The sequence below is a fragment of the Mauremys reevesii genome, linkage group 3 (genome assembly GCF_016161935.1).
Source record: "Mauremys reevesii isolate NIE-2019 linkage group 3, ASM1616193v1, whole genome shotgun sequence".
In the NCBI taxonomy this organism is placed as follows: Eukaryota; Metazoa; Chordata; order Testudines; family Geoemydidae; genus Mauremys; species Mauremys reevesii.
In genome coordinates this window covers 84746549-84761352 of record NC_052625.1, presented here as the reverse complement: position 1 = coordinate 84761352, position 14804 = coordinate 84746549, and the positions used below count along the sequence as shown (strand labels likewise).

Here is a 14804-nt window from a genome sequence, read left to right as displayed (position 1 = left end):
CAGGGTGAAGGAAGTTTGCATTACCACTGCTTTTGGTGTGAGTCAATAGAGTAAGATAAAGTCTCCACAGCTCCCACTTTATTTATCTAGGTATTTATGTGACTCTCTCTGTCATCACAGTATCTGAGCATCCCTCAAGAGAAAAAACACACACACAAATGACTACAAGGGGGAAAAAAACATAGCTAAAATGCAGACATATGCCATAGGTTTTTCTGTCAGCTGACTCATCTGCTCCTGAAGCTAATTACTATTTAAAAGGAAAAAGCAAACCAAAAGAGTGTTGTGAGTAGGAAAAGAATGCTTTTATTGTGTGTTCCTGTGCTGCTCAAATGTGAAAATTACAGTCAAATTCCAACCATATGAATATTAGGGTTTGGTTTTTTAAATGGAAGCTGTGAGGTTGTCTCTCCATTTACAGAAAATTATAATTATCACGTCTTACCATAAGACATCTGCATTTCTTCACTTTGTATTTCCTAGCACTTAAACAGACCACAGTTTAAGCATGACAATTAAGTGGATTTATGACTGTTTTTTCTTTTTCTTCACTAAAATAAAGGTGAGCTATATATAGCCAACACTTTCCTCCAGAAAAGAGAGGTATGCAAGTCTGGAGGCTTGTGTACTTTGGATGCACCAATTCTGCTCTTATTTCTCTTCCTTGCTCAAAGCTTTCCCCTCTCATTAGCCTGCATACATAACCTAAAGCTTTAAACTTTCCTGTATCAGACATTAATAGTAATAAAGCATCATTGCACATTTTGTAAAACCAAGGCAGCACTTCAGCTGGTTGATGACATTTTCTAAGGTCCATTTCTCTGTGACTTGTAATGCCCAGGAGGGTGATTATCTGCTGGTAACTACATGCCTTTCATATCTTATTGCTTATTCAGAAAAGAGTTAAATGATAGAGAAAATTGTTTGAGGACATAGTGGTTTCACCTCCCCCACAGCATCAGCCCTTCTGATGCTTGGAAAATAAAATGTTTTTGGGCTCATTTCTGTCTGAAAGTGAAAGTGGCATAAAAACTAGTTAGGGTTAGGGAAATGTGTTTCAGTGCAACCAGATCCTGCTTTTCTCAGTTCCAGGAACTTATATGTAAGCTTATATGAAGTGGGTAGGAGACTAAAATGCAAACTGATGATCATTTAGCATGTTCAAAGTGACTGGGGAATTAAATTAGAGAGAGAAAAATATTTCTCTCTAATCTGTTGTAACTCATAGCTAGAACAACCTGACAGAGAGACTTCAATCATGGCCTATATTTTTCTCTCCTCTACCTCCATTAAGGGAGGAAGCTGGATGACCCAGAAGCGGGGACCAGACATCCTTTTTTGTCGTCTCTGTCCCAATGTGCCTGCAGAAGCCACTCCAGTCCAAATCGGGGTGGGGGGAGGGGTGCAGGGAGGGTAAGTCTCTGCAGAGCGGGAAAGGGTATGCTGGGGCTGGGAGAAGTCACAACCCATAACATGCCTCTTTCCAACCCTGGCAGATATATATCCTGGAGTTTATGCTGCATCAAGTAGCCTGACATTTTACTCTGGGTGAAATTCATCTCTGTGCAGTAGGGCCAGAAAAAGACCGCTGCACGCACCACTTAAGACTCACATTACCCTTCTGAGGACTTACGGTGGATGTTGCTGGCACATGAGTCTGAGCTGGCCGCTCTGCACAGAGATGAAAGGATTTTGCACAAGGCGGCCAGTAGCATCAAGGCTCCCATGCTGGATGGAGGCAGGTCCAGCCATTATCACTCAGGTACACCACTAGTTTGTTATTGTAGAATGAAGCTCTTGTTTTATATAAGTATCCAGACTGAAGCTGAACCTTTCAAAGTGTTGCAGATCACCCATGGCTACTATAAGTAGCTAATAGATCACAGTAATTCCTCATTTCTGTTTTGAAGGGGGTTTCCATTTTTCAATATCAGTATTTTTGCCTGTAAAGGCTCTGAGCAACCTCCTTTCTCTCCAGAGGGATTGTTTAATGTTCAGAGTTTCCCTAATTAAAATAATAAATTAAATATGCACTGCAGAGATGTTTTAATGACTAGTATTTCACATTAACTGCTGAACCATCAAAAACCAGGGAACACCAAATTATCTATTATTTAGCATACAATTAAACATTTTTGGAGTGCACCTGCATATATTCTCTGGAGTAGGTGATCAGGAAGTGCTTTTCATGCCATTGATGACCATTGACTATTGGAGTGAACTTCCCAAAGTCTTATGCCATTTTGTTTTTGTTTCTAGTTTTTGAGAGTGGACCAAGACAAAGACCGAGAATGCAGCCTGGACTGTGCAGGATCCCCTCAGAAGTCACTTTGTGCTTCTGATGGAAGGACTTTCCTGTCCCGTTGTGAATTTCAACGAGCAAAATGCAAAGATCCTCAGTTGGAAATTGCATATAGGGGCAACTGCAAAGGTAAGCACTGCAAAGCCTGGTGTGTTCATAATGTAGAAAATTAAACTAAATCAGGGGTGTTGTACTCTGATAATCAGCAGGAACAGTGGAGTTTTAAGAGAATGGTTTCACCCCACTAGACAAGAATTCACCCAAATATCTCGAAGTATGGTAAGAATGGGAGGTCTAGATCCTATTCTAAACTCTGCCACTGATTTGGGGCCTGATGCAAAGCATATTGGAGTCAATGGAAGTGTAGCTTGGTTTTCCCATTGAGGGGGTGGGGTGGGAGTTGGTAAAGTGATGAGATGTTCATCTGAAAGACACTCTATTAGGGCAAGTTATTATAATGATATTATCTACAAAGATTCATCAGTCAGCACAACAGAAATAAAATAAACCCAATTCCTTACAAAGCAATTGATTTTGATTTATTGCATCAGAGGGATACTATAATGTTTGGTCCGGATTCTGCAAGCTGTCCTTTGCAAGTGCAGATGTCCATTCATGCAGTACAACTTTCAGGATCAGGCCCTATGTGCCAGTGTTTTACTGGCTGATAAATCTTCGCATTAATTGTGCTACAATGAAAAAGTCACTAAGGACCATTTCCATGAGTAAATATTTGTCTTAAGCAGCCACCCAAAGTTTCCAATACAAAATGGTTAAATCTTTAGCTGAGAACCCTCCTCTGCTAGGCACCAGTATTTTGGTGATCCCCTGGCATCTCAAGCATCCATGTGTTTGGCTGGGCTGAGCATCTTTTTGTTTCACAAAATTGAGTTTTCTTGTTAGATTAATTCAAATATCTTTTTCTTAAAATCCCTAATTTTTAGAGACAAAATTGGTTTCTTCTAGAGTTGGATTTGCAAAAGTGTCTAAATAGCTTAGGAGCATATATCCCATTGAAAATGAATGGAAACTGCACTCCTAAATCACTTGGGTGCTTTTGGAAATACCACCATAGTCCCTATGTGGTCACCTGTTCAATCATGTGATCATTTCTTCATCTAGGGCCTGCTCCAACTTTCTTTGACTTCAATGGGAGTTGGATTGGATCCCCACTGTTACTTTCTTTGGCCTGATGCTGTAATTTATTGTGCATGGGTGGACTGCCATGCCTGGAAAGATCCCCTTTGAAGTCAGTAGGGCTCTGGGTAGCCTCAGCAGTTTGCCTATGTGCAAGATGTTGTAGGATTGAGGCCTTTGTTTATTTCCCTCCAATTCTTTGCAATTTCCTGAAGCAAGTGTTCTTACACCCTTTGCATATTTATTTAGACATATAAGTGCACCTCTCTTCAAGCCTGATTCTGTGACGTGATGAGCATCCATAATTCCCTCTCAAGTAAATGAGAATGGAGAGTGATCCAGTCCTTGCTGGACTGGCTCCACAGTTAGGATTTTCCTGTGTGTACCTTAGAAATAGGAACCAAACTGAATCCTGTTTGAGGCTTCCTGCCTACTGCCTTCAGTACTTTCCATTGAGGTGAGCAGGCTCATTCTTCTACTTCTTAACTGCATTCCTTTTGCTAGAAAAAAACATATTTGTTTTGATTCAATTTAACAAACAAACAATCACCCAGGAGGTAAATCCATGGGCTTAAATGACAAGAAAGAAGTCTTTTAAATTTATGCTAGTTTTGAAATCCAATGAAATAGTTTCAGATGGCAGCAAAACCTCATTCTCCTTCCCTAGTTACTTCATTTGTTCTTTTAGTTTTCCTTCTCCCCTAAGTTCATAGACACTGGGCAATGAGATGTCCCAACATTTCAATACCATTATTTAGTGATCTAAGCCATGCACATGTTCATTCTTCCAAATCCTAGTCATAGAAATGATGACATGCTTCCTCTCTTAAATGCAGGGCTTGAGTTTCTGCTCACTGCTCTATTTTTTTTAAAATATAAGTATAGCGGTGATCACAAAGATTTACCTTCCCTTACTCTCTAATAACAACAAAAAGATTGAGACCACACAGACTCAACCTCTTGGAGACAATTTTCTACTTCATCTCTCTCTATTAGCTCCAACAAGCCTCTAAAGCACCAAGAGACATTCTGTCTCCTCCTCCCCCTAGACGAAACATCATGCTAGCATTGTATTAGCTGATGGATCTACTTCCTTATATGAACAAAGAAAACATAATGGAGTTACTTGAGCCCAAGTGCCTGTTGTTTCCACTAACAACAGGAAGAATAATTGTAAACACTTTGTGTTAGTGCACTGTACATATTTAAAACACTAGGCACTCTGTGAAGTAAAGTGTTATGCATACTTTTTTCTAATTATTTTTCCATGCAATTTACCAAATGCACTGACAATGGCAACTACAGAATTCTTTCCCCCTCTATAAAAATGTGTAGAATTTCCCTATGCAAAGCTTGTGGGGATCAGCTCTAGCAGTGCTTGCAAATTTTTACCGCAATTGGTTGATATATAAAGTTTGCAGAAGTACTTTATTTCTGTATACATTTTAACCTATAACATTTTAGCACAATTGTAATCCTGGCATCTGACCCCCCCAGCTCTACTCAGGCAGCTTAAATATTACGGTTAGTTGTCACACACAGTTCAAGGTGGTGCTTTTTGTATCTCAGTTCAATGAGCATGAAATTCACTCAACTTTTTATTTTTCTATATAGATGCTATATTGCTTTGGGGCATAAGTGCCACTTGTACACCTGATGAATATCAGTGAGAAAGAGACTACTCCTATTTTCACGTTTAATTTCATATTTAATTTAATCAAAACACCCTTGGGCAGTTCAGTGACATGCCACTTCACTCCTGCCCATGGCAGCAATCCTCTGAAATAACTCAGGCTGTGAAAACAAGTTTGAGCACAGAAAAAGAGAGGCCAACTGGTCTCACTGCAGTTTCAGTCTTTGCCGCCCATCTTGCTACACTGTCACCTTTGATAACCCTGATCAAACATTCTGCTGAAGGTGCTGAGAAAGACTCCACTTCAGCCAACTGCCTATGAGGAGCGGAGCTTGTTATTGCAGGTGATGGATTAATTAGTTAAAGAGCAGAGGCTTTTAGTAGAGCTGACTGAGAACATTTTCATGAAAATTGAATTCTGTTTACATGTCTGTTTTTGGATCAAAACCTGAGTGTCTCGATTTAGGAAGGCGGGGAGATTCAGGTTCAAATCCATACGTGCCTGATTCCGAGCAGAATTTTTCATCCCCGATTACTTTGAATCAGGCAGAGCAGGGACTGTCTCTCTCTCTTACCCCCTCCCCCAATAACTTCCCAATTAAAACTTTTTGGCAAAACTGATACATCTCCATGAAATATTTTGGCTTTGATGCAATTTCATTTTTGTCCAAAATGCTGTGACCAGCTCTGGTTTCAGGTCAGCATATACACTGAGCTCTTGTGGCAGTTTCTGCCATCTAGCCTTGCTGAATAACTTGTAGTCAGCATTTGCTCTTAAGCCTTTTACATGCCTGTTTACACAATCAAAACTGGGATATTTTTACATACACAATAAAGTTTGAATCAAATTCAAATTAATGTCTCCTCACATTCCTTTCTCCAAATACTAGCCCCAGACAGATCTCTTCTCCCACAAAAGCCAAGAATTCACAGTGACTTTCTTCTTTGTCCAATTCTGTTATCAATATTTGCTTGATATATTTATTTTGAGACTGTCAAAAGACTGGAATTACAGAGATACCATTGTCTTAAAGGGTTTATTGTTTTCTCTCTTGTTTTTGTTAATTATTCAGGTTTCATTTACCAGGAAAAAGTTGACTTTTAAGGGAATTCTTTAACGCCAGGGGGGAAATCTATTTTTAAGTTTGGATTTTAAATGCAACAATAAAACCTACTGACAGAACTTTAATCCCCATCTCCTTTCTCCCACTTCTGTCCCCTGTGCCCTCATGCCTGTAACAGGCACTTAAATAGCTGTGTGAATTTTTGTTTTTTAAGATAATAAAGTTAAGGGAGGATGAACTGGTCTGAAAACAGGTCCATCGTGAGCCTTACACCCACATTTGACCAAAATTAGAACATGCCTAATGGCCTTTTTTAATTTTAAGGAAAACAACAACCCTGCAATTCATTTTTCTCTCTCTTATTTTTCATTTTTGTGCACTCTTATGCTTCCCGGCAAGGCTGGAACCAGATGCCAAAGTGTTGGAAACATTGTGAGAAGTCTGATTCTTGTAATATTTCCAGCCCACTTTTGTAGCTTCAAGAGGTTGAGCTAGTTTGAATAAACTTTAGATGAACAGCCACATTTTTGGATGCTTCTCCAAACCAAACCTAAACTCTGAACTTCCCTCACTAGACACAGACATTTGGTTGTGCAAGAAAATTGGTGCAAGCTGAGAAGCATCATTATTTGTGTTACAGTTGAACCAAGAAGCACTAATCGTGATCAGGTCCTAATGTATATATACATAGGAGGAAACAGCCCCTGCCCTGAAGAGTTTACAATCTAACTAGACAAGAGTGGGTGAAAGGAACTATTGTTTTCCTTATTTTACAAATGGAAAACTGAAACACAGTGAGATTAAGTGACTAGCTGAAGGTCACACAGGAAGTCTGTCATAGAACCAGAGATTGCACCTGGATTTCACAAGACTGTCCTGGTATACTTTACTTAAGCCTACTGTTATAACCAGTATAACCTGGAACTCTACTCTGAGGCTTGATCCTCTGAGGTGCTGATCCTGTGAGGTTGCTATGCCTCGACTTCTGTTGAAGTCAGTGTGATTTGAGGAGTCTTGGAACCTCGAAGGAGTGCTCAGTGCTTTTACAGGATTGACTCTTGATGCTCTGTAGATAAATATGAACCATATGAGCTAAAATTTCCTGACCCTGATCAAAATGAGTACCCGAGTACACACAAATACAGCACTTAAAAATAATTGGAATAGAAAAGTCACATAATTGTTTACAAACAACCCCCAGATCCTGTCATCTGGACCCTTGAGTCATGCAGAGCCCCTTTATAATTAGTGGAGCTTTGCACAGCACAGGAGTCTGCTGTCAGGATGCTGCCAAAGGGTAAAATCTTGTAGTTAATGGGGGTTTTGCTCAATTAAGAATTAAGCCCAGATCATCCCCTATTGTTTGCACTTGTGGAGGGATCAAAAGTGGCCGGCCCATGTGGAAGTGGGGAGTTGCACTGATCTAATTTTTAATCCCCTCATAAACGTCCCAAAGACTTTGTGTTGTCCTTGGAGCACTATGGCTTCTGAGGAGTGAAAATGTGCCATGGAGGAAGAGGGCAGGGCTATGTGAAACCTTCTCTCCCCTACCAATCCTGAACAGAACTCCTCTGCATTAGACTGCATGAATACTTTCTCCACCCACTGAAGCCCCCCTGAGATTTGCAGGTGGGTTCCCCTGGCATCAGAAATCCACCAGAGCCATGCTGCCATGGAAGGTGAGGAGGGAGCCTGGGCTAGCATTCTTCTGTGCTTGCCTACAATGAGACACCTTTCAGCTTGGCTGACCCCTCCATTTCTCTCCCCCAGGCTTTTCTTCGCATAACAAATAGACACACAACATAAATGTGTTTTGCCTTTTATAAATCAGAAAAAAAATAATAAATCAGGGGAATGTAAGTGACTCATGATAGTGATGGATCTCCAGAGCTCAAGTGCTGACTTCTTTTCAGGTTGCTTGGAGAGGACCTCTCTCTCTAATCCTGCTTTGTTCTGCTCAATAGCATTTTCACAGGTGAGGCTCAAAAAACCTGCGATTTTTGAGGCAGGTTCAGTTGGAAGCAGAGGGATCCAGAAAAATCGGATGTTAGACAGTAATGCCTTCCTTCCAATTCGCACTGCTGTGTCTGGTTCTATCCGCTGCACTCCAGCCTTTGGAGGCCAAGCCCCCATTTCTTCCTGCTTTATATTTAAAGGAAGAAATATTGTCTAGTAACTAGAGTATGGGACTGGGGATAAGATTTCTGTATTTTATTCCTGGATTTGCATCTACTCTGAGTATGACATTGAATAACTCAGTGTGTCTGTCTCTTTTACCCAATGGGTACTTAACAGTACCTAACACAGATGTTGTGAGACTTCATTAACGTGTATAAATTGTTTCGAGAGTTTTGGATGACAGAGTATGTATAGTGGGGCTTAACCTGAACTTTTTAGTTCTCACTCAGGCAAAACATCCATTGCCTTAAGGCAGTGTTTCCCAAACTTGGGATGCTGCTTGTGTAGGGAAAGCCCCTGGTGGGCCGGGTCGGTTTGTTTACCTGCCCTGTCTGCAGGTCTGGCTGATCGCAGCTCCCACTGGCCACGGTTCACAGCTCCAGGCCAATGGGAGCTTTTGGAAGCGGCGCAGGCCGAGGGATATGCTGGCCGCCGCTTCCAGCAGCTCCCAATGGCCTGGAGCTGCAAACCGTGGCCAGTGGGAGTCACGATCAGCAGCACCTGCGGACGGGGCAGGTAAACAAACTGGCCCTGCCCGCCAGGGGCTTTCCCAAATAAGCAGCGTCCCAAGTTTGGGAAACACTGGCTTAAGTGAATTTTGCCTAAGTGAAACCTTGGTGATTGGTCTTCAGAGTCTGGATATCCAGGCCCAGAACCAGCCAAACACTTAATCACATTTTAAATTGTAAGCATATGAGTAGGCCCTTTGATTTCAATTATTCTGCTCCTATACTGTAAGCTAAACATGTGCTTTGCTGGATCAGGGCCTTATTCTTGATATTTAATTTGTATTTATTTATTTATCTGACAATACATAGGGCTGTATTTGTGTTAAAAACTGTGCTGTATAATAAAATCTGTGACAAGATTTTTTTTCATAAAAAATCATGGCCTTTCCCTTATAGAAAAGTCCTATAGGTTTTTAGAACCATCCTGTAGCATTTAGTAGAATTTTACAGCAGAAATATGATTATCTATTTCCTGATTCAAAAATATATACAAAGATTGTGCAAATTCTCTATTAGATTATTGGGGGTTTTAGAATCATTTCTATAGAGCTATTAGTTTCATCTCTGTTATCTTGTATAGGACTTTTGCATTCGTTTTATTACTCTGGTTAGCTCATTACTGAACATGGCTCCATCCATTAATTTTGAAAATGTGAGTTTATATATTTCTAGTGTCATGGTTTTCAAATGGTTTTAGGTTATTCAATTAATTTGTATTGTAAAATATATATTTGTTTGACTTCTCATAATTTTCTGTGACAAACAATACATGTATATTAATACATAATTTAAACTAAAATTTGAGTGGAGAGAGACAGTTTCTGTTACAAAACCTTCTTTTTCCATTTTTTGGAGATGTCAAACACCTAGCCTTAGTCATAAGTAGATTAGTGGGAATCTTGCTCTGTTGTGAGAGGATCAATAATATTTTTTTTTCAGAGACCAGAAACTGTTAATGTCAATTGAAAATGAACATTTTAGTACTTGACAGACATCTCTTCATCTCACATCTCAGCTTCTTCAAGTATCAAGTCTCCAAACACTGTCAGGCTGCTGTATCTTGTCTCAGAGTGAGCAATATCTAAAACAGAAGTGTCCAGTGAGAAAAAACAGCTTTTTCTTTCTGGTGTATTGTCAAGAGAATAATGAATAATTGACAGCAGCAGTTCATTTTTCAGTTTTACAGATGTTATAAGGGTGGATTGAAACAAGTAGCATTTTACTTCAGCCTGCATCAGTTTAGTGTTCTTTAACTATTCAAAGTCTCTCTACATAAGTTCTGGAAGGTTCAGGAAATTGAGCATAAGTAGGGCCCTACCAAATTCACCGCCATGAAAAATGCGTCCCGGACCATGAAATCTGGTCTCCCCCCTCTACCCCAATGAAATTTTGTCTTTTGTGTGCTTTTACTCTATACCAGGGGTCGACAACCTTTGAGAAGTGGTGTGCCAAGTCTTCATTAATTTAAGGTTTTGCGTGCCAGACCGGCAGCATGGGCAGCAAATGGAACCCCAGAATGAGCAAGGCCGGCGGCCAGAACCCTGTCTGGTAGGGGCTGGTGGATGGAACCCCAGGCCGGCAGCAGGATGAGCCGCTCAGCCCACTGCCAGTCTGGGGCTCCGTCTGCTGGCCCCTGCCAGCCAGGGTCCCAGCCCCCGGCCCTGCTCAGCCTGCTGCCATCCAGGTTCTGTCCATCCAGGCCGGCAGTGGGCTGAGCGGGGCCGGCGGCCGGGACCCCAGCTGGCTCATCCTGCTGCCCGTATGGGGTTCCATCTGCCGGCCCCTACCAGCCAGGGTCCTGGTTGCCAGCCCTGCTCATTCTGCTGCCGGCCTGGGCTCTGTCCGCCTGCTCCGCCAGCCGGTCTGGGGTTCTGTAATCCAGGTCGGCAGTGGGCTGAGTGGGGCTGGCAGCTGGGACCCCAGCTGGCAGCAGTGTGCCACTTAAAATCAGCCCATGTGCCACCTTTGGCATGCATGCCACAGGTTGCTGACCCCTGCCCTATACTATACAGATTTCCTGGGGGAGGCCAGCATTTCTCAAATTGGGGGTCCTGACCCAAGAGGGATTTGCAGGGGGTAGAAAGGTTATTTTAGGAGGGTCATGGTATTGCCACCCATACTCCTGCACTGCTGCTGGTGGCAGCTCTGCCTTCAGAGCTGGGCTACTAGCCAGCAGCTGCGGCTCTCCACCTGTCCAGCTCTGAAGGCTGTGCCACTGCCAGCAGCAGCAGCACAGAAGTAAGGATAGTGGTATTGCAACTACCCCTAAACTCCTTCTTTGGGTCAGGATCCCTACAGTTACAACACTGTGAAATTTCAAATTTAAAAAAAGATATTCTAGCACTAGAAAAGGGCAACTAAAATGATTAGGGGTTTGGAGAGGGTCCCATATGAGGAAAGATTAAAGAGGCTGGGACTCTTCAGCTTGGAAAAGATGAGACTAAGGGGGGATATGACAGAGGTATATAAAATCATGAGTGATGCTGAGAAAGTGGATAAGGAAAAGTTATTTACTTATTCCCATAATACAAGAACTAGGGGTCACCAAATGAAATTAATAGGCAGCAGGTTTAAAACAAATAAAAGGAAGTTCTTCTTCACGCAGCGCACAGTCAACTTGTGGAACTCCTTACCTGAGGAGGTTGTGAAGGCTAGGACTATAACAATGTTTAAAAGGGAACTGGATAAATTCATGGTGGCTAAGTCCATAAATGGCTATTAGCCAGGATGGGTAAAGAATGGTGTCTCTAGCCTCTGTTCGTCAGAGGATGGAGATGGATGGCAGGAGAGAGATCACTTGATCATTGCCTGTTAGGTTCACTCCCTCTGGGGCACCTGGCATTGGCCACTGTCGGTAGACAGATACTCGGCTAGATGGGCCTTTGGTCTGACCCGGTACGGCCATTCTTATGTTCTTATGTTATGTTAAATTTATGATTTTAAAAATCTCATGAACATGAAATTGACCAAAGTGGACTCTGAATTTGGTAGGGCTCTAAGCATGAGGAAGCTGAAGAGAGTATGCGATGTTTGCTTTTGAATTCTGGACACCAATAGAACTTTCAGTTTAGTTGTCAGCGATGGTACACACAAGCTCCTATGGGGCCAGGTCCTGGAGTGCTTACTCAAACAGACTCCCATTGGCTTTAATAGGCGTTTTTACTTGAAAAGGAGCTGCAAGATTTGCAGAGTTATGCACCCAAGATAATAATTATATTTATTTTTCAATAATAGCAAGAAGATTCTTTTTTTCCCCTCTTTCCATTTATTTTTAAGTTAATGTGACAGATAGTGATTGACTAATAGCCTGTATCCATTTCACAAGTTCATTCTGGACAATGGCAAAGGAAGTGTGCCTATACAATCCTGCCAATGTGCCTCAGCTCTGTCCTGGAGTTCCTCAACACCCATGAGGTTGTAGTTTGGGCTCCAGGCATAGCAAGTATAGCTATATTCATTCATTACAAAGGCTATACCTACAGTGTCTCACTGCTAAATAAGCACAACCCAGACAGCCATTGCAAATAATATCATTGCTATTTCTCTGTAATGATGTAGATCCCTTTCTCTATGGGAAACCCTATACAGCTGATGTTTAGCTTAACTAATTTATGATATCTTAAAGAGCCTTACTGTTTAAAAATGTCCTCCTTTTATGGGCTATCATAGACATAACAAAGGGTACTCTCTTCATTTTCAGATTCACATAAAGGATTGAAACACACATAAAAATGTGTGGAATTTCACATAAAATATTTTGCTATTTTCCCAGAAAGAGGGACATACAGCATTTCAATAACACTAAAAGAATTAAAGTTCCTGGTAGTGGTGAAAAAAGTTTGTCACTCTTACTTAGCAGCTGTAGAATGCACTCCTTGCAAGTCTCCAAACACAGGGAAATTTACAACATACACTTCAGTAAGGTAAACTTTTCTCTTCAGATTCTAATATTACTATTCAGCTGTGACATTCCCTACATGTAGGAAAAGCAGGATATCAGTATTGAGTGTTTCTCTGAGGATGTGAATTTTATGCTACTACTTTAAACTTGGGTGGAGCCATCCCACTTTACCAATCCTTCACCTTCTGCTAACAGCCTGACTAAAAAGATAGAACATGCATCTTGGCTTGGTAGGTCAAACAAGTCAGGCTTGTTCACATCTTGCATTTTTTCCTTCTTTTCTTTTCCCTTCCATTCTTTTTACTTGTTTCTCTCATCCTTCTCCCACACCCAGCAAGTTTTTTTTTTTGGGGGGGGAAATTCAAGTTTTGAAAATGGTGTGTGTGTGTGTGTGTGTGTCACAAAATGAAAAACAGACAATACTGAAAAAAGATCACAAAAATTGTATTCTGTTCTTGGTCCAGCTTATTCTCAAATGTATTATCTTTTTCATAATACTATAACTTCATGCAAAGATTGTTAAAGTCAGTCAGAATGCACAGGAATAGGGAGCGAAAAAAACTCTCCTTTATAGTCAAATACACTTTTAGCCATAGCCACAGCTCGGCAAAGTTCACCAGTTCCACTTAGCAGAGGTTTGTGCTCATACTTTCTATTGATCTCAATCCATGTAATTTCACTCTGTTTCTGTACAAAATTAAAATCTCAAAGCAAAACTAAGTTGAAACTACCAGGACTGAAGCCCCAGTGCAGCACTGAAGACTTGAAAGCACACATAGTTGTGATTTTTTTTTATGCAGAATCATAAATGGGCCCATATTCATATTAACCTGGTCAGGCTCATTCAAAACATTTGTGAACCTTTGTGCCCCTTTCAGAAGGTCTGGTCTGTGTTTTGGGTTTGTAATAAACCCAAAATTAAGGTTGATTTCTGTTTCAGATTTTACAGTGAATACTTGGCATGCCTCTAGGCACATTGTATCTAGTCAAATGAGACTTAGTCAAAAGAGAGAGGAATATTTTTGTGCCAAGGAGGATTCCACCACAGCATTCCTTGTTTTATCTTAAAGCTTAACGATCTAAGTTGCTGGGTGGTTGCAAATGTGAAAAACACAGTGTCTGCCTCCATTAGATGCCAAGAGAAGAGGGTTTCAGCAAAGATAATGCTGCCTTCTTGTTAAGATCCAGAATGCAGCAATAAAAATGAAAAGACAGAAATCATCGGATGATCATTACCACCAAGTACAAAGTCCTTATGTTGTGAATGTGTCATGTTAAATGTCTCTGCAGACATCCACCCCCTCTCTATCCTCAAAATGTGGATGATCTTCAGATCTTTGAAACAAGGAGATTCAAGCACAAGTGACTTGTTACATATTTCCTATCATTCTAGAATACTGATACGTATGTCTTTTAACCTAGTGGTGATCAGCTCTTAGAGCTGTAGACAGCCTGAGGCCTGGTCTACACTATGACTTTAGGTCGAATTTAGCAGCGTTACCTTGATTTAAGCCTGGACCTGTCCACACGAGGAAGCCCTTTTTTTCAAGTTAAAGGGCTCTTTAAATCGATTTCTTTACTCCACTTCCAACGAGGGGATTAGCCTGAAATCGGCCTTGCCGGGTCAAATTTGGGGTAGTGTGGACGCAATTTGATGGTATTGGCCTCCGGGAGCTATCCCAGAGTGCTCCATTGTGACTGCTCTGGACAGCGCTCTCAACTCAGATGCACTGGCCAGGTAGACAGGAAAAGGCCCGCAAACTTTTGAATTTCATTTCCTGTTTGGACAGCATTTTTGCAGAGCTCATGCAGAGCTCATCAGCATGATGTGCGCATTGCCGGGGCACGTTGCCTGGCCCGTACTTTGTGAGAAGTCTATGACCATGTCCCTCTCGTCACCATGCTGCCATCGCCTCCTCACCTGGTTTTGCGCGAAACAATTGTCTGCCATTGCTCTGATGGAGGGAGGGGCGACTGATGACATGGCTTACAGGGAATTAAAATCAACAAAAGGGGTGGCTTTGCATCAAGGAGAAACACAAACAACTGTCACACAGAATGGCTCCCTCAAGGATTGAAC

At 41.5% G+C, this 14804-nt stretch overlaps 1 protein-coding gene across 2 annotated transcripts in view; it reads left to right on the top strand.

Annotated features, from left to right (window-relative positions):
• The window catches only part of SMOC2 (SPARC related modular calcium binding 2), a 168395-nt gene that overhangs the window by 54034 nt on the left and 99557 nt on the right, over positions 1–14804 (top strand). For both annotated transcript variants that reach the window (XM_039531798.1, XM_039531799.1), the window contains exon 2: positions 2260–2431. In XM_039531798.1, coding sequence (XP_039387732.1) covers positions 2260–2431 — 172 coding nt within the window. The remainder of the gene's footprint in view (positions 1–2259; positions 2432–14804) is intronic.